This window comes from Equus przewalskii, chromosome 20 (genome assembly GCF_037783145.1).
Source record: "Equus przewalskii isolate Varuska chromosome 20, EquPr2, whole genome shotgun sequence".
Lineage (NCBI taxonomy): Eukaryota > Metazoa > Chordata > Mammalia > Perissodactyla > Equidae > Equus > Equus przewalskii.
Window position 1 is genome coordinate 56,495,168 of NC_091850.1, and position 22,894 is coordinate 56,518,061.

Below are 22,894 nucleotides of genomic sequence, written 5' to 3' on the forward strand. Positions count from 1 at the left end.
TTCTGCTCAGCAGCTTGACATGGTGCTGAAGATCTGTGTCTATCCCAGGACACTGCCTTCTTCGAAGAGCGCATGGTTCTGTCCTTTCTTCTGTGTGTTCTGGGAGATTTCCTGCCCCTCCCTCCTAGCCTGTCCAGGGGCCTGGTCATTTCTGCAGTGCAAGATTCGATTTCCAAGAGCATTTTCTTTTTCTTACTCTCTGTACCTTTTCAGAGCAGCTGCTCTTCCCGACTCTGACCGCACTGAAGCGGGGGATGTCCAGCCCCCCGGTGCATGCACTGTGGGTCTCCTCACCCCGCAGTCTGCTTTCTCCCAGGGCTGGTTCTGCTCACACATCTCAGATCCTCAGGTGTCGTCCCCAGTGACGAGTGGAGGATGGTTCTCATGGACGTGGATCTGTCTTCAACTCACTTTCTCTAGGAAAGCTCCGGGGCCTCAGGCTGGCCGCCAGCTGCCTTTGCCTTGGGGTGAATGGTGTTGGGCCCCAACTTTGCACAGTGAGCAGGGCTTTGCTCTGACCGTGCGCCCATGCAGCCTTCCCAGTGGGTCGTTTGACTTAGGATGGCCTCTCTCCAAGGTCTTTAGGGAATTGTCAGGGTTAGTTTGTTCCCTCCTGGTACAGATCTGTTGAGTACTGTTTGGACTTTTGACCTGAGGGGTGGGTTGTGTCTCTAATAGAAAGGTCAAGATTATATCCTCATTTTTTACCATCTCTCCTCTTCCTCCTGCCTCTGGACCTGCCTTCCCGGGGCCAGCTCCTCTTCCCCGTGCCACCTCCCTCGCAGCCTCCTTTCTTCTTCTCCACAGCCTCCTTTCTTCTTCCTTATGCATTAGTGGGCATCTGTTGGCTTTTATTTTTGTACATGTTTTTATTGTGAAAAATAACATGCCTGCAGAAAAGCGCATGTAAAAATGTGCAGTTGAACAGATAATTAAAAAGTGTGTAGCTGTGTAACGACACCCAGCTCCAGAAATGGAGCATCAGAGTTTGGTCCCCGGCATCTCAGTGTGGACCTGGCAGTCCCTCTCTGCCGTCCAGACAGCGGTCTTTGCAAGGTGCTCCTTCAGGGCCTCCCTGCTCCTCCAGCCGCTGGCTGCTGCTCAGATCTGTCGGGACTCAGCTTCTGGAATTCTCTTGAGAGGGTTTTTAAATCCCTTGGGAAGTCAAGCTGGTTAGGTTTGAGGCTCCTGTGTTTCTAGGTGGTGATTTTACCCAGTGATTACCCACGAAACCCAGCAGCCGAGTGAGAGGGAGGTGGCTCTTTGTACAGGTGCCTCCTTCTCCCCCGGGGGCCGGCGCGTGCGGCCATGCACCCCGTGTGGCTTCAGGGACGTGTTAAATCGTGATGCAGTGTGGAGCTGTCAGAGATTCCCATGAAAGGGCATGTGTAGGTTTAAATGCTTAAATTCCCTCATATTTTAAAAGAATAAATAGGAAACAAGTTCAGTTAATCTTGGCTGACTTACTTTATTTTTCCGATTTACTGCCCATCTAATTTCATCCAGAAGAGGCTCATTTTCGTAACGTGACGTCTGACTTGGGAAACCTCAGGCACCTGGGGGAGGTGAGACGGGAGGGGGGCGGGGGGCCTTTTGCACAGCTGTCTCTGCTGCTGAGCTCAGGTCTGGATTTCACTCTGGATTTCAGTATGGATTGTTGGTGTTTGACTTTTTATTTATTTTAAACGTATGTACTTAGAATGCTAATAAATCATTTCCTAGCATGAAGGTACCGGCGTCTTTAATTTTGCACGTGAGCCTTCTTCTATTATATTTGGGGTCCCGTGCTATCTTCATACTGCTGTGTAATGTGGCAGAGCCGGCCCCTCGGTTTTCTCGAGGAGACAAATGGACAGGCACCCACTGCACGTTGCAAGGGAAGGAAGAGAGCACGGCGTCCTTTTCCTTTCCCCGTCGCACGTCTCTGTCACCCGTTGCAGGTGTGTCAGCTTGGGCTGCACGGAGGTCACAGAGCTTGGGCTGGGATCCCAGTGGCGGTGTCCATGCACTGGCAGTGCCCTCGTGAGGCGTGGAGAGTGCAGGCTGTGACCGCCAGCTCAGCTCCATTTGACCCCAGCGTCCTCTTTTGCAGGGTCGTGGACTTCCTGCTCAGGGCCATCTTGCGCACCATGTGGTTTGCTGGCGGCTTCCACCGGGTGATTGTGAAGGGGCGGCAGGCCCTGCCCACCGAGGCAGCCATCCTCACCCTGGCACCGCACTCGTCCTATTTCGATGCCATCCCCATCACCATGACGATGTCCTCCATCGTGATGAAGGCAGAGAGCAGAGACATCCCAATATGGGGAAGTAAGTGTCCACCCCAAACCCCTGGACTGAGTGAGCCCCACTGCTGGGAGTGTGTGAGCCCCCCAATTCCATGGGACTGAGTGAGCCCTCCCTGCTTTGAGTGAGCCCCCCAATCCCATGGGACTGAATGAGACCCCCCCCTGCTGGGAGTGAGACCCCCCAATTCCATGGGACTGAGTGAGCCCCCACTGCTGGGAGTGAGTGAGTCCCCAACCCCATGGGGCTGAGTGATCCCCCACCGCAGGGATGGAGTGAGCCCCCTGTCCTACTAGGAGTGGGTGAGCCCCCAGCTGGCCAGTGCAGGTCTCGCCCACGTGCACTAGGCACCTGGCCCTGCGTCCCTGACTTTCCCTGTTGTAATTTCCTCCGTGATGTTAACTGTGCTGACCTCCATGTTTTGTTAGCACACAGTGCCCTCAAATATCATCACTGGCTCAAGTGCTTCTTCAAGTTCTGTCCAGCATCACACAGGATGCTGGCGGTCTGGGGCACTCAGTCACTCTGTCCCGGGGCGTTCGTTGCTGTTCCCCACACCCAGGTTTATGAATGTCTGACTCCCTAGGACGGATTGCAAGACTGGTATCTTACAACGGCAGAAATTTGCGCTCTCGCTGTTCCCGAGCCAGGTGTTGACATCAGGTGTGGCAGGGCTTCACCCTCCAAGGTTCTAGCGCAGGATTGTTCCTGATCTTTCCAGCTTCTGGTGGCTCCCGCGTCCCTGGGCTCGTGGCCACATCACTGCAGCCTCTGCCTCGGTCGTCACACAGCCTCCTCCCTGTGTGTCTCTTCTTCTCCTCTGTGTGTCTCTAAGGACCCTTGTTATAACCAGGGTGATCCCATCTCAAGATTTTAACTAACTTCGTCTGCAAAGACCCTTTTCTCTAAATGTTGCCTTCATGGGTTCCAGGGTTAGGACATGGGCACATCTTTTTGGGGTCACCACTGAGGGCGCTGCACCGTTGCTGTCAGATAATCCTGTAAGGAATCCTGGGCAGTCTGCCCCATCCCCTCGCTTTAAGGATGAAAACGCCTTCCCACACCCAGCCTGGCCAGCCCAGCCGAGCACAGTCCAGGCGCCCTCCCGGGCTGGTTCTCAGTGGTTCTCAGCCCCATGGTTCTGTCTCTAGCGATCACCACCTGGCCCCGCTCCTACTCCGGCAGCTCCGCCCTGGCCCCGTGTCTGCTGCTCACCTCCTCACCCACCAGCCTCTCCACCTTTCCAGCTGAACCATCTCGGATCACCCGTGCTTCATGCTGAGCACATCTGCGGCGGATTCTGGAGCAGGGCCGGTCCAGGCAGGAGGTGGGCGGGGCTGGGGCAAGAGCTACGGGGTGGAGGGTCCCCACTCCATCCACCTTCTCTGAGTTTCCACCTGGCACCTGACAGTGTTCACATACAGAGAACGTTGTGTATGTTTTATTCTGTCCTTCTGATAAGAGGAATGTTATGAGAGAGGGTGTAAGGATTGTGCGCTGTTGGCGACGTGGATGCTGACCAATGTTTCCTTGGTTGCATGTGGACCACGTGGCGTCTGTCACAAAGTAACGCAGACCAGCAGCTTCTACACAACAGACGTTATTGCTCGCAGTTTGGAGGCTGAGTCTGAGCTCAGAGTGCCGGTGTGGTCGGGTTCTGGCAAGAACCCCCCTCCGCCCTCTTGCCGTGTCCTCACGTGGTGGAGGAGAGAACGGTGGAGGTCTGGTCCCTGGGAGTGGTGTCACATCCTTCACAGACATAATGGCCTCATCCGAGGTGGTTTCAGTGACGTTGGTTAGAAAACAAAAGTGGAGAGAAGGCAGGCCCGTGGGGCAGGCAGGGGCAGCCCGCTCACCCAGCTTCCTGCAAAGGTTCGCAGAAGCTCAGGACGGCCGTGGCCATGGCGGCCCAGCAGCTGAGCCTGGATTTCCAAAGAAAGGGCTTATACACCATGTACCTGAATAGTCGGGTTAAACTCCAAGAGTTTCTGAAAGCCAGGCAGAGACCGTGACATTGGCAAGTTTGTGGCTCACTTTCATGCCTCTGGAGGTCTCCACAGATCCCTACTGTGAAGGAGCCTGGTCCCTGGTGAGGGCCCGGGGAGCCCTTTGGGGTTTTGCAGACATGATGCTTGTTCTGGTGTTCTGTTTTCTGTGGTGTTCTGAAGTTTTAAGCTTCAGGCTGTGGCGTGTCGCATTCTGGGGAAGTTCTGGGCTTGGGGAGGGTGGCATCTCACTGTGCTTCACGGACAAATTACACAGAACCCTCTGGAAACCTCGGCTTCCATCACAGCTCAAGTCACACCCGTCCGTCCACATCCCAAGTTCAGGGTGTCTGAAGCTCCTCAGCTGGAAGTGCTGGGGCTCCGAGGTCAGAGCTGGGCCCCAGGCCCCCACCTGCTGACCCTAGTCTCGGGGTCAGCAGGGAGGGTCACCAGCACATCCTCTGTGCCGGGGTCCTTCATACAGACTGTAGATTTCTCAGACCTTTTATGGATAATTGACAAGTGAGCGGAAAGGGATGATGACACACCATTTTATTACAAATTTTGATTATAATTCAGAAACAGCACATCCCAAACTATGCTCCCTATTTTCCTGGTTTTGAAGGTAAATATGCAGCTCACAGCCCATCTCTTCGGGCAGAGCAGAAGGGAGCTGAGAGGCCGTCAGGATCGCTGACGTCGCTGTCGCCTCGTCCTTCTAGGCAGCTCCCTCGTTCCTCCCTTTCCTTCCCGTTGTCCTTTTGAGCAGAGTCAGGAAGCACCGGAGAGGAAGGCTGGAACGGGTCCCAGAATGGTGGAAAAGCAAAACGTTTCAAGGCAAAGGAAGAAATCTCGCTGAGATCCACGTGCATCTTAGACCTTCGAGTCCCAGGGACCCAAGTGGATAGAAGTTTTTTAAAATAAATTTGCTCTTTGCTCTTCGGAACCCCTCCAAGAACTCATGAAATATTATTCCTCACAAGCAGTAAAAATGCTCAGAAAAGAAGCTCGAAGCTCATCTCGGGTCCCGCGGGGACTGACCTTGGGGCAGAGCAGGTGGTGCCGCAGACTTGCCCGACTCTCGGGGTGATGGGCTGTCAGGGCTCCGGCCACCGTTTCCAAGAAAGGAAGTTCCTGCTGAGGGCAGTCTATTCTGAAGTGGATTCTCACTTCTCCCTTCTAAGGAGTTCTCCCTTCTCTTCCACCTTTAAATCGTCCTGCGAGAGCACCACCGTCTGGTCGAGGGAGCCCTGAGCGTCCATGCCTAACAGGAGGCCGTGCTGCCCAGTGGTTAGAGTCGGCACTTATGAGTGTCCTGGGGCCACCATGGCAAAGTACCACAAATTGGGGGCTTGAAACAACAGAAGTGTGCTCTCTCACTGTTCCGGGGCCAGAAGTCCAGCATCAAGGTGTCGGCAGGGCCAGTTCTGAGGGAGAATCCACTCCATCCTCTCTCTAGCCTCTGGTGGCCCCCACAGTCCTTGGCGCCCCTTGGCTGAGGCCACAGCACCCATTCTCTCCCTCCATCACCACTGGCATCCTCTCCACCTGCATTTGCTCCCCCTTGTCTTGCAAGAACACCTGTCATTGGTTAGGGCCCAGCCCAAAGCAGCACCAACTCGTCTTAACTTGATTATGTCTGCAAACACCCTGTTCCCGAATGAGGTCACAGCCACAGGGCCCAGGGTCGGGACGTCAACCTGCCTTTGAGGGACACAGTTCAATCCACAGCAGGGGCTGGTGGGGTCCGAGCCATGTGCCCCAGGCCCTTCTGACCTGGGTCCTTTGACCCCTGCCCCCTCAGCTGTTAGCAGTGGTGACTGAAGGCTCTGCTCCATGGATGGGTCAGCCCCCCCGTTCCCTTTCTCGGCTTTGTCATCCATGGACACCCGGTGTGGTTACTTTGGGTCTTGAAGGTTGTGGGGCTTTCCGCTGACATCTAAGTTCCCCAGAAGCTTTAGTAATTTTCCTGATTCCCTCGTGGTCAGGCTTTGACTCACCACCCACCCTATGGCTCAGCTCTCGGGGCGACTCTAGGGGGCTCACCACCAGCCGGGCGCCGTGGGGCAGCCCCTGTTGGCCCCCGCCCCCCAGTCCTGCCCACAGCAACGCCCCCTCTCTTTCAGCTCTGATGCAGCACATCCGGCCACTGTTGGTGTCGCGGTCGGACAAGGACTCCCGCAGGAAGACGGTGGAAGAGATCAAGAGGCGCGCCCAGTCGAACGGAAAGTGGCCGCAGGTAACTCGGTCCCCCCCTGCGTTTTGAGTGGATTTATTCCAAAAGATGCTAACTTAGAGATGGAGTTGGGGCAACAGAGCGTCCCGAGCTCACCTCCCTGGGGCTGGATTGTTTCGTTTCATTTTATCTTTGATGAGTTTGCAAGTCCAAGAATGTGCTGAGTATCAGGTACTTTTGGTTCTGGAGTCTTAAAGTGAAAAGAAATAAGGAGAGGCCGGCCCGGTGGCTCAGTGGTTGAGTTCGGCGTGCTCCACTTCTGTGGCCTGGGTTCCTGGGTTTGGATTCCAGGCGTGGACCACTTGTCAGCCATGCTGTGGCAGCGACCACATATAAAGTGGAGGAAGACTGGCACAGATGTTAGCTCAGGCTGAGTCTTCCTCAGCCAAAAAAAAAAAAAGAAAGAAAGAAGGCAAAACAATTCTTATATGCATCTCGAGTCATCTTTATTGAAAATGAATTTTTTCGAAGTTCTAGGTCAGAAAGAGCTGCTGACCTGCCCTCAGGGGTCAGCACAGTCTCGTGTCTGAATAGTGCGTTAGTCTATGGGGTGTCTCCTTGCTTCTAAAAACCCTGGACTGGGCATGCTTGCACGTTTGTGGTTCCTGGGATGTGAGGAAGGCCTGGCCCAGGCTGTGAGGTGGGGGCCTCGCCCATGTTGGCCGTGGATGTGTTTGACCCACGCTGCATGTTTTTCTTTTCAACTGAGCTGACACTGAGAAGCTGGACATCCCACAGGACTCCCTGGGTTCTGGCAGCTCAGGAAACACTAGAATGTCTGGCCCACAGCACCCATGCCCTCAGGGTGCCCTGGTTGCCACCCCCACAGCCAGGGGCACCCCCCTCTCTGTTCAGCTAACCTGCCTGGTCCTTAGGTGCCAGGGTTGGACCCACACTGGTGCAGCGCTGGTGGAGTTGAAAGCAACCACACGGGCTGTGTTTCCAACAATGGGGGAGGTTCAGGTCACACTTTCTGGCTGGAAGTCAGTGAACTCAGAGTCACTGCGGTCCCAGTGGGGAAGGCATTTCTCTGGCAGCCCTCACCAAGCCGCCCAGCCTGGGGCCCTCCGTCTGTGCCGTGTCCTGCCCCGTGCACAGTGCGTCCTGTGCGCTGTGCCTGGTCCTCACGGCAGAGGGTGGGCACCAGCAATTGCCCGTTTACAAACCCGCTGTCTAGGAGGCATGCTGATTGCATCCTTGTGTTGCTTCCAGCTTTTAGGGAACCCACTGTTAGAGAGGGAGTCAGCAAACCTTCCATGGTGCGTCTTAACCCTTCCGCTGAGTATGGTTCAAGGGTCCACGTGACCTCAGAGCAGAGAGGATAGACTGACAGCTGCCATGTCCCTTTAATGCCAGCCTTTTCATTTTTCCATTTCAAGATAATGATTTTCCCCGAGGGCACGTGCACCAACAGGACTTGCCTGATTACCTTCAAGCCTGGTAGGTAGTTTTCTTAGTTATTTCTTTTTCTTCTCGAGAAATCAGGAGAGACCTGCACTCCCACCTGTGCCCTCGGCCTGCAGACGCTCCTGTCTGTCCCCTGCTGGGCAGGGCCACGACCTGGCATTTTCTGTGCATGTTCAAGGGCAGCACAGAGGTTGGGAAACCCTCCAGGCACTGAATGACCATTAGCCAGGAGGGCCTGGCAGAAAAGCCCGTTTTATTCTGAGGCTGGCATGAGGTGCGCAGGCTGAGAACCTGCTGCCTCGGAAATGAGTTGCGTCCTTTTCTCTGCAGGAGCCTTTATTCCGGGAGTCCCTGTCCAGCCGGTGGTTTTACGGTACCCAAACAAGCTGGTGAGTGTGTTTTCCTGGGGGCTCATGTTAAGGTGAATTACCTGGGAATGAGGAGTGTGGGGTGTTTTAATGTACTGTTTCTAATCGACGCCAGTATTCCAAAATATTCCTTAGAATTCACCCACAAAGCCCCTCTGTCGTAGGTCGTGAACTTGCAGCCCTTCCTCACGTGGGATCCATCCACATTTTGGTGTGAGACCCCTCCCGCCCACATCCTCAGCAGCTCTCACGACCCCGTTCAGACTCCAGGAAATTTTTAAATTAGGAATATTTGAGTTCTGGAAGCCTGGAGGCAGCAGGAGAGAAAGGAATTAAGTGACTTTACGGTTGATGCGCCTTTCTCGTGCCCACTTCAGGTGCAGAGGTTTTGTTTGTTCTAAAAGAGCAAAATAAAAGAGGTCCTGGGTGATGTTGACAGACCCCTGGCTCAGAGGGGCTGGACAAGGCGTCAGCAGGTTCTGCCAGGTCCCGCCGTGGCCTCGGCCTCCGAGTCTGTGAGGCAACCATGGCTGGCCTTCCTCCCACGCGCCCTGAGGATGCCCTGCCCCCTCAGACACAGTCAGCCCACCTGCTCAGGGCGGGTGCCAGGCTCCCGTGTGCCTGCTGCACCTCACTTCTGCTGGAACCCCGTCCTGGTGGGCGTCCTTGCATGGTGGTAGATGAAGGACTCTTGCAGCTGAGAGAGGTCTACAGGGACCTGTGTCCCCTGGCCCTGCCTGGGTGCTGGGCGCACTGGACTATTTCTCGATGGAGGACACAGGAGGCAGATTCATTCATGACACTGAGCTTTCTCCCTGTTGCAGCATCTTTATGACACAAAACAAGACACTGGCAGGTCATGACACGGTGGGGTCTGGAGTCGCTGGTCCAGATGGCAGAATTACGTGTGACATCTGTGAGCATGAGGGCTGCCAGGCCAGGCCTGCAGGCTCCAAGGTTTGCACACTGGACTCTGTGCCTGCAGGTGTGGACAGGCCCAGCAGAGGCTCTCTGAGTGGCCAGTAAATAAGTGTCAGTCAGAACCAGTAGCCACGCAAACTCACAGATAACATTGCTCTTACGGTACGTAACTGAAACTCTGAGGAGTGGTGTTCGTTAGCCAGTTTCTAAGAATAAGAGAATCTGTCATCGGTGTGTAGAGCTCTAGATTTTCCAGTTTTTAAGTTGATTCCGTCAGCTTATCTTAAGCAGGGTGCCCCTACTGGGTTCTTAGATCCAGCTTAGTTGTCAGAGAAGCAGAACGTCTGCCTTGTGCTCGTGTTTCATCAGCTGCAGGGAGAACAGAGCCACGCAGGGGAGGGAGCTGGGGGGGGGGGGGGGACGGGCTGAGGGAGGCCGTGTGGCAGGTGGGTTTTTAGGAGCCCCTGAGCGGGGTGCAGGTGGGTGTCAGGACTGCAGAGGAGAGAAGCCCATGTGAGTGACCAGGGTCAGGGTAGAATCAGGGCTTGTGTCCCCACCTAGGTGGCTCATGCAGCTGCTGATGCTGAGGCTGGAGCGCGTCTGAGATCCCCCCATAGGTGGGGCCCTGGGCACACAGTGGGCGGAGAGGCAGCCCCGACAGTGGTTTGTTCTGCCCCTCCCGAGCCTGGGGCTGACCTGCTGGAATGTGTCTCTGACCAAGAGTCAAGCCGAGGACCTTTAGGGGTACAGGCGGGTGTGGAGTTGGAATGAGGCTGCCAACAGCACCATGTGGCTAGGTGACGGTGACGGGCAGGGCAGGTCTTACAGGCCCTGCTTGAGCACATCTGAGGGAGCCAACAGATAGAGCAGGTGCCCACATGGGGGACTGAAGTTGCCAGGGGCACCTGGAGGGGGGAGGGCAGAAAAATGGAACAGGGACGAGGTCTTAGGCAGACACTGGAGTTGGTAACCGTGGAGCTGTGGGAAGATGGATGAGCCTTCCTGGGGAATCTGGGTCCCCAGGGAGCACCCACCTTCTCCCTGCCCTAGAGGGAACTTGAGAGGAAGGGGAGGCTAGCGTCCGGGGTCAGAGGTGGGCTGGGATGGGGGTGAGGGCAAGAGCCTGGAGCGGGGCCAGGACAGGCAGGCACGGCTGTGGAGGGAAGAGCCTTTCGGCACATGTAGGGACTTGTGGCACCAGATGTCCAGTTGTGGCTCATTCTCTCCTTCTTGCCCCCAGGACACCATCACATGGACGTGGCAAGGCCCCGGAGCGTAAGTCAGACGCCGTGTTGTCTTGTTTGTCCTGTCCTCCTGGGAAAGCCCGGGGGCCGCTCAAGAGACATGTGTACTCCAGTTCCTTTAGCAAGTGTGAAAACTCTGAACCCTCACCTGGGGCCCTTTGACAGCTGCTGGCCTCAGCCCATTGTGGAAACTCGATATACAAATCGGGCAGTCCTCACTCGTGGATTCGGGACTTAATGTCTCCACCCAACGGGAAGGTACCCGCAAGAACTCCTCTCTTCCCACCCGTGTCTGTCAGCTCAGGGGTTCCAGCACGTCATTGACCTGGGGTCCCTGGTAGAGAAGGAGGCAGCTCCCGGGGCGACCTCCCCTTGCACAGCTACAAGGGGGGCATGGGGTTCCAGGCACACTGGGCCTGCAGGGCCAGCATTGAGCTGGTATTTGGAGGTGGAACAGAGTGGTGAGGCCAGGCAGAGCCCCCCCAGCACCCCCAGGCCTTGCCAGGGGGCTTGGAACAGGGCTCTGGGGAGGTGCCATGAGGGGCAGCACATCTGAGGAGAGGCGATAATATTCCCAAGGCTGGAGTGCAGAGGGTGGATGGCAAGAAGTGAGGTGGAAGCTGGGAGGAGGCCCAGGAAGGGCTCCTTCAGGGTCCTGTGGCCTGAGCTTGGAGCTGGCAGTGATGAGGCAGAAACAAATGGGTGCATACAAAGAGAATTAAGAGGGAGACTATCCATCTGGGGGAGTGAGTGAGGGCCCAAGAACAGGGGACCCAAATGGCTCCCCGTTTCCGACTCCTGCAAATAGAAGGATGGCAATGCTGGTTCTGAGGTGAGGAACTCCAGGAGCCAGGCTTGGGGATGGTATAACTTAGGGCCTGTCCAGTGAGTGCTCCCAGGGGACAGCCAGGGTGGGGACAGGTGTCAGGTAAATGAGGTTTCCTGAGCTGGAGGACAGACTTGGGAAATGGTAGCTTGCAGGGCAGACCAAAGCTACAGGCGTGGGTGTCTTTAATGAGAACAGTGAAGACTACTATTTAATAAAATTAGCCTTGTCAGTCATCACTGTGTTTTAAGGTTCGGATTTAGGCTGAGGAAGGCTAAGTGTCTGCTCCTGAAGGAGAATTAACTGCCTGCTGGTGCCCTGTGCAAGGAAAGGGGTCTGGAGACTTGGCTCCAGAAGTGGAAGTGATTTAACTAAAAGGAATTGAGAATCTTTTAACCAATGCTGTAAATCTGTTGGTTTTTAAGGTTGAAAATCCTGTGGCTCACGCTGTGTCAGTTTCACAATCAAGTGGAAATTGAGGTTTGTATAGATATAGTGTCACAGAGTTACATTGGGGTCTACATAGATACAATGTTATACAGTGTTGTATTAAGATCTGTGTAGATGACATTTTATGCAGTGTTATATTGGGATCTGTATAAATACAATGTTATATTGTCAGTGTAGATACAATGTTATACAGTGTTGCAGGTACAGACACAATGTTGTGTTTTCTATATAGATACAATGTTATATTAAGGCTTGTACAGACATAGTGTTATACAATGTTATGTTGGGGGTCTAAATAGGTACAATGGTATACAAGGTCACATTGATGTCTGTACAGATACAATGTTATATGTTGTCTGTCTTGCTTTGAACTCTCCATTTCTCAGGGCTCCTTAGAGATGCTTCCGGTGGTTTTTGCATCAATGGCTTTGTGTCTCTTGCATGATTTTGAATCCATTCAGATAGGATTTTTTTTAAAGTCAACAAGGAAGCTAAACCCCTCATTCTTTTATTATGATTAGCATAGCTTAAGGGCATATAGAATTGGCACATATACAATGAATTGGTTTTTGGGCTTTTATTTTTACCTGATTCTAATACTGCTAAATTTGTCATGCTGTTATCCTCTGTTTAATACTTGGTTAGAGCTGTAGGCTGCCTCCCAGTTTTCAGCCCATTTATGTCTCTAAAGTCCCAACACCCATCCTCTCAGCTAAATCAAATACAAGTCACATTTGTGCAGCCTGTAAATTTTATCTGAGTGGATGAAGAATAGAGTTTATTTTCTTCAAAAGGGAATTAATGTGCTACTCCCGCACCTGAAAATTAAAGATGAGTCATGGGCAACTTAAATTATTTAATGAAACAATTAGCTACCCTCTGATAAATTTTACAGAGTAACACTGAATTTACAAATGAGCCCAGCTTTCAGCCAGGATTTTCACTTCGGTAGAATATAAGCCACTTAATTACAAAGAACTGAGCTGAAAGAGCCCTGGCCTGGGCCGAGGGTGGCAGGCCTACCACTTAGGATGTTTCACGTGGCTCGTCTGCAGGTAGCCAGGAAGCCCCAGGGGAGTGAGGCTCTCAAGAGGACATGCCGGTGCTGCCCAGGCCTCCCAGTGTGAACGGCTCCATTTCAGACCTGGTTTCTAACTCTAAGAGTTGAGAAGAAACCGTATGGCTTTGTGAAGTCACTCTAAATGTCTTTACTCATGTTACTCCTACAAGATACCAAAGCTAATGTGAGAAACGGTTGCAATTAACATAGTTTTTAAAAATGTAGCAGTAAGTGACAGATTAGAATTATACGATGAGAATTGATAGGGTTTCAGGATGTTCCTGTATTCCCAAATACCCATTTTAAAGAAAAAGGGCTGGGTGATGGTCTTCTCTGCACAGTGAGGTTGGCACCCAAGTGTGGGACTTAGTCACTTAAAACGCTGTGTAAGCATTGCCCACGCAAAGATGTGTGTTCATGGGTCACCATATTGTAATCTCAAAATGCAGTAGATGTCAATAAGCTAAAAAGTCTATCTTTCAAGTAGAAAAAATTGGTTGTGCTTTCTACAACACAAAGCTGAGACCTTTAGAAATGGAAGCTCACAGGTAGTTCTTTGCATCTAAACATTAAGCCCCTGTGTGAAGTTGGAAATACAGTGCACAGGAAAGCAACACCTTCTGTCTCGGTGGAGCAGGCCCTGCGGGTGAGGAATGCTGGGTTGTGAGTTTTCACACAGGTGTGTGTATGTGTGCATGTATGTGCACATGTGTGCATGCATGTGGGTGCAGTGCATGCATTTTGTGTGTGTGCGTGTGCCTGTGACAACTTCAAAGACAATTCTAATAGAAAGTGCTTCGACAGATCTTAATTTTGTCAGACTCAGGGTTGTCACCTGTGGTGGCCTGGGTAAGGTAGGTGTCTTGTGATGCTCATGGAAGTAACGCATCCTTCTCTGTGCTCAGTTCCTCCCCGTGTACAGCCCTTCAGAGGCGGAGAAGAAGGATCCTGTGCTGTACGCCAGCAACGTGCGGCGCGTCATGGCAGCGTGAGTGAGCACCCTCCTTCCTCTGTGGCTGGGATGCCTAGGACCTGGACTTCCCTAAGTATTGCTCAGGACTCTTGCTTGCCTCCTGTTTTCCGCCTTAGGGCACTGCCAATAAAAAGAAGCCAGTAGTGTTAGGAAACTGGGCTTTTGCAAAAGCGAATGAGCCAGTGTTGACTTGCATAGTAGCAGCTGTGTGCTTGGCCCTGTGCTTTGCATCTCCTGTCTCTGTCAGGTGACATTTCTGCTTGCTCAACAATGGGAAGGTGTTTCATTGCCACTTAGTTTTACAAAGTTCGGACGTGACCATAGTCATCAGTCACCTGAGTGCCATGTCCGTGTGCGCCCAATGGAGACAGGCAGTGGAGCTGTGGGCAAGAGCGCCGGCCCCAGGCAGACGAGGGGATTGGGTTGGCGTGTCCTGGAGCTTGATTTTGTCCTCTCCCCATATAGTGTTTGTTAATGTTCTTGTTCCGTCTTACCGAGTTAAGTATGGTATTTGCACACTCACTCTGGTGTATGACTTGTGCTGCGTATTCAGTGAGCGTGTGCACTTGGCAACAGTCTTGCTTCCCACTTGCACACGATTCCGGTTGCCTCAGCGAGCAGTAGTGTCAGCCCGCACCCCTCCCCTCTGCCCGCCTTCCTCCCTCCGGGTCCCATCCTCTCCCCTCTTCTCCTGCTTACAGGCTGCAGGGGCTGCCTCTGAGTTTGGCCACTGCGGTGCCAGGAGGGGGTCTCAGGGCTCAGCGGCTCTGGGATTGAGCGTCCCTGTGGGGGCGTCTGCGTGGCTGCAGAGGGGTTCTGATGGTGCTGTTGCTGACCTGGTGTGACCGAGGCTCCTGAAATGAGCTCCGTCTGGACACGTGTCATGACCCCACTTCACTGGGTTCTATGGGACCATGTTGAGCAAAATCATGCATTCACCTCAACACTAGTGAGCTAAACTCAGCCCGGTTTAGGCTGTCCACATGCTCCTCAGAAAGTTAGGCACTAGGAACAGTCCATGGACACTCCCCTCTCCTCTTGGGCACCCACCCTCTGGACTTCCATCTCCCTCTTCTCGGAATCACGCCTGGGGACCGTATGGAGCTGCCAGTGCTCAGGATGCACTTCATCCTCTCAACCTTTGGGAGGTCTGGGTGCTCAGTGACATCCTCGTCCAAACTCTTGATAAAGAAATAATATCCACAGAATTGCAGGCTTCACAGGTTAGGTGTAATTTTTTTTAGTATGCATTCAAATAAATTAACTTTTTTTTTTTTTGGTGAGGAAGATTGTCCCTGGGCACACATCTGTGCCAGTCTTCCTCTATTTTGTGCGTGGGATGCTGTCGCAGCATGGCTGATGAGTGGTATGTAGGTCCGTGCCTTGGATCTGAACCCAGGAACCCCGGACCGCGAACTGGATTGCGCAAACTTAACCCCTACGCCACCAGGCCAGCCCCAAATAAATGAACTATTAAAATTTTTAAAAATGTGTGTCCTAAAGAGACTTTCGTGACGTCAGCTACTCCCCGCGTTGGTGGAGGAGGAGCACCATATATTTGATGGAGAAGGGCAGCTGTTCATTAGGCGCCCCCTTGCCTCAGCAGCCACAGTGGGATTCTGGAAGCCTGGAGGTGGGCGGTTACCTCCCTGACCCCTAGTCCCCCTAAGTGCCTGGGAGGGGCCAGGACCCCCGGGAGCTTTGCAGGCAGTCCCTGAGCTGGCCTTGTCCCACCTCTCCATGGACCAGTCTGAGACACTGCTGGTGCACTGCTGACTTCTCTCCCCACATGTTTATCCCCAAGTTTTCTGAGGGGGATTCTGAAAGCCAAGAAAGACGTCTGCAAGTGCCTGTTTCCTCGTTCCGGTTGCACCCAGTGTTGCTGTGGCAACAGGGAGCTGCTGTGGAAGTGACTGGCAGCCCAGGCAGTTCCGGAGGCTGGGGGCGGGCTCCATTTCTCTCCTTGGCAAATCTCCTGCCATGAATGTGTGTTCTGTAACAGTCAGGACGGGGCTATTTTTTATGGCATATGACGCAGCTGTGTAGAGGAGCGCCCGGCTGGGGCTGGGGCTTCGGGGCCGCATCGCCCCTCCTGCCTCCAGATTTCCTGGCCAGTCCGTCCTGTCCTGCAGGCCCCGCAGATGCCCATTCCTGAGGGGCAGACTTCCTGTTGTCACTGGCAGGTGGGCGCAGCTCAGGGAACCATGCCTGCCCTCCTCCAGTTAGGAGGGGGAGAGGCTGTGAGCCTTTAACCCAGCGGGCATTGAAGGTGGGTTCACCCTGCTGTCCTCGGCCTGTTCCTCCCGTTGTCCCGGGCACTTTTCCCTCGCCCGGCATGTTCTCTCGAAACACTGGAAACCCCTTTGCTATGAGGACAGGAGTCTGAAGGGGTGACTCTCGGCTGCATGATGAGCCCTGAGATCTGGAGTCTGGAAGGCTTCACCTGTTCCTCAGGTCTCTTCACGTATTTGGATGTTTTAGTCCAGTTTTTAAAGGTTTTAGACATTGGCTTCATTCTGCTGCCACTGGCCTGTTCTGCTTCCCCGGGCTCTTTCTCTGGCCGAGCACTATGGCCGCACCGGGGGCTTCCGTGGCGAGCCGCTCACTTCTCCAGCCGCCCAGCACACGTCAGCGGAGTGACGCCGTTTCTCCAGAAACAACTTCTTTCCCTGACTTTCACTTCCACCTTTGACACCACCTGTGCTCAGATCAGTTTCTCCTTTTAATATTTAGCTGAAGTCAGTTTTACAGGGGCTCCAAAACTAAACACTGACACCTCAGGACAGCGTCATTTACCTGAGACAGAGGATGTCTCAGACCCCACGCGGGAGGGATCCCTTTAACACACGTGTTCTCGTGGACAGATGGCCACGTGGTGCGCACCCCACTGGGCTCCCAGAGCAGGACGCTGGACTTGCAGGAGCACAGATTTCTGCCATCGTCGCTGACTCTGGCGAGACCCCCGGGAAGGGCCTGTGCAGGGGCCTGTGTTGTTCAACGGCCTTCGCCGGCTCCTGCTGCACCCCAGTGGTCCTCTGTCATCCCGAGGGACTGGGCTGATGGCGTGCGCCCTCCTCCCTCTCTTGCAGGGCCCTGGGCGTCCCCGTAACCGACTACACATATGAGGACTGCCAGCTGGCCCTGGCGGAAGGACAGCTTCGTCTCCCCGCCGATACCTGCCTTCTGGAATTCGCCAGGCTGGTGAGGGGCCTGGGGTGAGTTCTCTGGTTTTTCTTACTCACGAGCCTTGTGACGGGTGTGAGGCTGTGGGTGCCAGTGACAAAGGTGACAGACACCGAAGCGCGGTTTGTTGACAACATGGGGAGTCCTGAGGTGCGCAGCTGAGACGCATCTTGCAGATGGAGGAGCTCTGGCCCTCTCGGGTGTCCGCCCTGCACCTGTTGGCGAGTGGGCTGGAGGTGGCGGGCGCCGAGGGCCGCCTGCAGAGGGTCACAGTGCTCATCCTCAGCGTGCTGGGGTTTCCAAATGCCAGCGTCAGTCCACACGGAGCTATCCTAGAAGCCTCATGCTTGGCGCCACCTGTCTCTCTGGATGCCCCGGGAGGACCCCCCGGCCCTCAGACTGACCTGCTCGAGGGTGGGGTTCCACACGTGCAGGGGCGTAAATGGTGGCAAAGATACTTAGACAAACACACCGTGCACGTCCCAAGAATGAGAGCACCTCTTCCTGACAGTGAACTGGCTGCTTGTTCGATGAGCGAGTTTAGTATTTCGTTGGGTCTTCAGACAGGAACACCCTCCTGTTGTTCGCATCCCGTCATCGTGTGGAAGAACCGTTCCTCTTTTTTTGTTTAGCCTAAAACCAGAAAAACTCGAGCAGGATCTGGATAGATACGCAGAAAGTGCGAAGACAAGGCGAGGAGAGAAGATCCGTCTGGCGGAGTTCGCGGCCTTCCTGCAGGTCCCGGCCTCGGCCGCAGTGGAAGACTTGTTCTCCCTGTTTGACGAGGTAGGGCTGTCGCCCCCGAGGGCACTGGGGGGAAACCTGCGACTTGTCCAGGGTTACGTGGTTTTCACTAGAACGTAGGTGGAGAAGTAGAGTGGCCCTCACTGCCCGGCCCGCCCGGCCCCGTCGCTCGGGGCATTTTCTCCCACGCCTTCAAGTGCACATACAACTCGACATTGAGGTTAAGCTTTGCTGATGAATGTGCCTGGCGCTTGGGGTGTTTGTAAAGCGAATTGCTCGAAGGCCCACTGATCCCACACTGCGATGCTGGCCTGGCCCGTGGCCCCTTCCACAGTGGCCTCCGCGACCCCGCTCAGCCAGGCCTCGCTCAGCCATCAGCCTGGAGGCCCTCCGCGGCCTCTGTCTGTGTGGGGGGTTTCTCCCTGGTGTAGCACCCGCCCCCTCTTCCCTCCACCCCTGTGATGAGGTCAGACGTCTGGCTGCACGAGGAGTCCACGTTCACGTCACCACAGCCCTGGAAATGCAGGGTGGCCTTACGGGGCCCGGGGAGGGTGGGAGGCAGAGCACGGGGCAGGGCGGGTGCCCCTGTTGGCCAGAAAGCCCTGACACTGCTCCCTCCTGGGGGTTTGTGTCGCAACGTGGACGCCTGTGCGGGGGGCCGGCAGGTGCCGGTCACACCGCAGGGCTTGTTGAGGGCGCTCTCAGCCACGAACATGTGTGTTCTCTGTGCACCACATCCTGTGTTTCGTGTGGACAGCATAGCGTGTTCCATGTGAACAACACAGTGTGTTCCGTGTGACAACGCTGAGTGTTCTGTGTAACAACATAACGTGTTCTGTGGGACAATATAGCGTGTTCGGTGTGGCAGTGAGGAGCAGCCTGTCTGGCCTGTGCCAGAACTGGGAGGATGGAGTGAGTCACGCGGGCGCTGACATTGTGCGTGACGAGCTGTGAGCGAACCCTCGCTGAGCACTGGCACCTCACCACCATGTGCGGCTGGTTGTCATTTTCTGCTGGTTCGAGGGCACAGTGGTTTTCTGTGGGAGGAACTTCTCTGCTTCACGGAGGACCTCTGACCCCAGAGCAGAACGGGCAGGCCTGGGGCCTCATGGGACACGCCCTCTGTGGCACCCGCGCTCCTGCCTGAGACCACTGCCCATGCCCACACCTCAAGCATGGGGTCTGGGGCAGCTGTGGGGAGGCTGGCATTTCCCCTCAGGAGACACTGGGTGCCTCCCCCACCCCAGCCCCATAACCTGTGGCCTGTGGTTGACACGGAGCTAGACAACTGACCAGAATCTTCTCTCTGACCAGGGGTCCTGCCTCTGCCGAGGTCCTCCCCACCTCCTCCTCTCTGACCAGGGGTCCTCCCTCGCCCCAGGTCCTCCCCACCTCCTCCTCTCTGACCAGGGGTCCTCCCTCTGCCGAGGTCCTCCCCACCTCCTCCTCTCTGACCAGGGGTCCTCCCTCTGCCGAGGTCCTCCCCACCTCCTCCTCTCTGACCAGGGGTCCTCCCTCTGCCGAGGTCCTCCCCACCTCCTCCTCTCTGACCAGGGGTCCTCCCTCACCCCAGGTCCTCCCCACCTCCTCCTCTCTGACCAGGGGTCCTCCCTCTGCCGAGGTCCTCCCCACCTCCTCCTCTCTGACCAGGGGTCCTGCCTCTGCCGAGGTCCTCCCCACCTCCTCCTCTCTGACCAGGGGTCCTCCCTCGCCCCAGGTCCTCCCCACCTCCTCCTCTCTGACCAGGGGTCCTCCCTCACCCCAGGTCCTCCCCACCTCCTCCTCTCTGACCAGGGGTCCTGCCTCTGCCGAGGTCCTCCCCACCTCCTCCTCTCTGACCAGGGGTCCTCCCTCACCCCAGGTCCTCCCCACCTCCTCCTCTCTGACCAGGGGTCCTCCCTCGCCCCAGGTCCTCCCCACCTCCTCCTCTCTGACCAGGGGTCCTCCCTCGCCCCAGGTCCTCCCCACCTCCTCCTCTCTGACCAGGGGTCCTCCCTCGCCCCAGGTCCCCCTCACCTCCTCTACCAGGAGTCCTCCCTCTGCCCCTGTGACCTCGCCCTCCCCCTCCACCCCACTGGCTCGCCCCTGTCAGTACAGCTGCCTGCTTATTCAGAGCCACTGCCTGTCCCAGGCTGACCACCTGCCCCACTGAGAACCCTCACATGGTGCACGCTGGGTCTGCAGCTAGCCTGGTGCTGGGGGTTCTGCACGCACAGCCTGGACTCACCTTACTCTGCTTGCTGGTTGTTGACTGCTAGCAGGCGAGGTTCCTGGAGCCCTGATAGGAGCATTGCAGTTTGCTGCTCTGTCTTAGCAAAGCCTTGGCCGGTGGTGGCTGTGACCTCACCTGCACTTTCTCGAGAAACCTCCGGGGCAGGTCATCCCCATGGAGGTTAATTATAACAATCTCAGAGGCGCACGTGGTGCAGTTACCTTGGAGAAACCCGTGGCTTGTCAGTGTTCTTCCAGAGTGCTCTTCACGTCGGCGGGCCGTATCGAGTCCGGGCGGAGCTCAGCTGCAGCTCCCGGCGGAGTGGAACCCCGTGCTCCACTCTCGGGGCTGGGCTGTCCCCTGAGATGTCTCTGTTCTCTTCGGCAGAGCGGAGGTGGCGAGATGGACCTGCGGGAGTACGTGGTCGCCTTGTCTGTCGTCTGCCGGCCATCCCAGACCCTGGACACCATGCAGCTGGCGTTCAAGGCAAGTGTAGAGCGGGCGTAGGTTGACTTGTGGGATAGCACGACCCGGCTGCCATCAGACCTCTGCCAGGATCAGTCTCCCTTGTCGTGCCGGTAAACTCCCTCTGCCTCACGGTACTTTCACTTTGGTTCCTATCGTAAGAAGGGCATGGGGTAGGGTCTGGCTCTGTCCTGGGCCGCCTGAGCAGGGCTGCCGACCCCGTGCTTATCGGCGCTCCCAGCATGGCCTCCGCATCAGCCTCCTGACCTGGGACAGCCGGGCTTACAGCGTTGCCCAAAGCTGGGCCATCCACCACGGGTGCAGAGAGTCTGGGGAAGGCCCATGATGGGGTCCCAGCCCACCTGCAGATTCACCCGGCTGTACTCAGGGCTGGCCTCACCAGGACACTGTCACTGAGGATGGAGCTGGACAGGCTTTGCCCACCTAGAGATGATTTTGTCAGAGTCTCAGAGAGGGTGTGTCTCACAGGTGCAACTCACATTAGCCAGACTCATGAGAACCTGATGTAGAAGTCAGGAGGCCACTAGTCTGACTGCTTGGAGAACCCCCTTCTTGCTTCTGACCCCAGCAGACCCTCTCCACAGCAACACCAGGGAATCCTCCCAGTGCAGGGTGGCGTCTGTGGTCATGCTGGGGGATTCACAGGTGATGGTGATACCTGACCCCCCTGTCTAGGAAAGCCTGGCCCCTTCCTCCAGGCCTGGGCAGGCCGTATCGTGGGCTCCTTCCCCACACGCTGTTCCTGTGGGCCCCCACAGGCAGCTTCTCTGAGGACACGCTGTCCAAGCTGGGACAGAACGACCAGGGGGGAGGCGCTCGGCTTGCTTCTCAGCGTGAACAGCCGAGCCCGGAGCAGGACGTGCTCTGATGGCCCTGCCGAGACTCTCACCCAAGGGGCAGACATAACGGGTGCAGGAGGAGGGGCCGCCAGAGGGAGGTTGGCCCCCACCTGTGCCCACCTTGCCGTAGCGCCTGCTGGATATAGGGCACGTGGCCCACTCGTCTCGGGCAGCCCTCCCTCTCGGGGGCGCACGCAGGGGTTACAGCTCTGCGGCCTGCAGGGACCACACCATCTCTCCACAGGTGCCCTGGTGAAGTGGGCGGCCGGCACCCTGCACCCCCAGTGCCGCGTGTGCTGCCTCGAGCCGACGTCCCAACCTCAGGTTTGAGGTCTCCAGGTGACTGGCCTCGCTCTCACCTGGCAGGGCACGTCCCTGGTGTTCCTGCCACAGCCCTGAGGCACCTCCCCGAGCCCACGGGGCACGGCCAGGGCACAGCCGCTCAGCAGGCAGCCCAGACCCGGTGGGTGGCAGATATGCCACGCTTCCTTGTCCGCAGCCGGACCTCGTCCTGGCTGGTGGTCTGGCACAGACTGAGTTTACAGTGGCACAGACACACGAGGACACGCACAGGCCACTGCACCCCCTGAGGGCGCTCGCGCACGTCCGTGCTGGTCCTCTCGAGTCCCTTGTTTCTGCTTTCTTTACCATTGTTACGATTCCATCAAACCTCAAGGTGTGGTCGTGGCACAACTCTTGGCGGCTCCGACGGGGAGAACGGACTCGCAGGTCTCCGCCCGCCCCGTCGTGAGCCCGGCCTCCAGGCAGGTTCTCACGCAGCCTTGGAAATAGTTTTCTGAATGTAGAAACACATGGTCCTGTCCGTTGTCAGTGTCACGGCTTCCGACTCTGAAGCCAGGTGCTCACACCTGTCGGCTGCCGGGTGGGAGGTGCCCGCGGGCATGAGCGGGAGGTGGGGAGGCCGGCTGGGGTTTGGCTCAGCCTGACTGTGAGGCTTCCCCGGCGCCAAGGGGATTAGTCTGCAGATGCTGGAGTCAGCGAGTCTGGAGGTAGGAGGGAGACGAGGCCAAGAGGAGACTCAGAAGTGTCGGCGACGACGGGCGCTGGCTGCAGCCAGGCATGCGGGGGAGGGAGGGCGGGGGGACAGACACCTGGAGGGAATGGCCCAGGCAGCCCCCCAACACGGGAAACCAAACAGAGGCCATCAGAGAGAGGATGTGGTCCGGTGGGTCACCGCCTCCCGAAGGTCAAGCAAGGTGGCAGCGCATTCGTCCCACTGACAAAGGCCCGTGAGCACCCACGTGTGCCGGGTGAGGCCAGGGCAGGCAGCGGCCCTGAGCGGGCAGGTGAGCGTCCCACATGGAGCCCCTCCGGGTGGAGGCAGGGTGAACATTGGGAACAGTTTTGGGGTCGGGGGCAGGTCTGGGGTCCGGGTCACAGAGTCTGCGTGAAGCAGGAGCTGCGGAGTTGGGGGGAGCCCACAGATGGGCCGGCTGGAGCTCAGGGGCCCCCCGCTCTCCTGCAGCCCCGTCTGCACATCCACGAGGCCGCAGGCTGTAAGGGGTTGTGTGCCCGCCTAGCCTGTGGGCAGCCGCGCTGTGGCTGGACCGGCCCCTGTGGGTCGTCCTCTGCAGGACGCCAGGGAGATTTGACAAGATGAGGTTTGTCACTCGCAGTCCTGGGGGGACACGGACTCCTGGGCCACACAGCGAGGTC

At 56.3% G+C, this 22,894-nt stretch overlaps 1 protein-coding gene across 6 annotated transcripts in view; it reads left to right on the plus strand.

Annotated features, from left to right (window-relative positions):
• The window catches only part of LPCAT1 (lysophosphatidylcholine acyltransferase 1), a 66,805-nt gene that overhangs the window by 39,673 nt on the left and 4,238 nt on the right, over positions 1-22,894 (plus strand). For 5 of the 6 annotated variants that reach the window (XM_070587249.1, XM_070587253.1, XM_070587250.1 and 2 more), the window contains 10 exons: positions 2,093-2,307; positions 6,395-6,507; positions 7,884-7,944; positions 8,242-8,300; positions 10,441-10,475; positions 11,696-11,750; positions 13,686-13,768; positions 16,843-16,968; positions 17,569-17,722; positions 20,280-20,378. In XM_070587249.1, coding sequence (XP_070443350.1) covers positions 2,093-2,307; positions 6,395-6,507; positions 7,884-7,944; positions 8,242-8,300; positions 10,441-10,475; positions 11,696-11,750; positions 13,686-13,768; positions 16,843-16,968; positions 17,569-17,722; positions 20,280-20,378 — 1,000 coding nt within the window. Of the gene's footprint in view, positions 1-2,092; positions 2,308-6,394; positions 6,508-7,883; positions 7,945-8,241; positions 8,301-10,440; positions 10,476-11,695; positions 11,751-13,685; positions 13,769-16,842; positions 16,969-17,568; positions 17,723-20,279; positions 20,379-21,461; positions 22,525-22,703; positions 22,840-22,894 lie in introns of all 6 variants that reach the window. The other variant, XR_011530492.1, reaches the window with a different exon arrangement.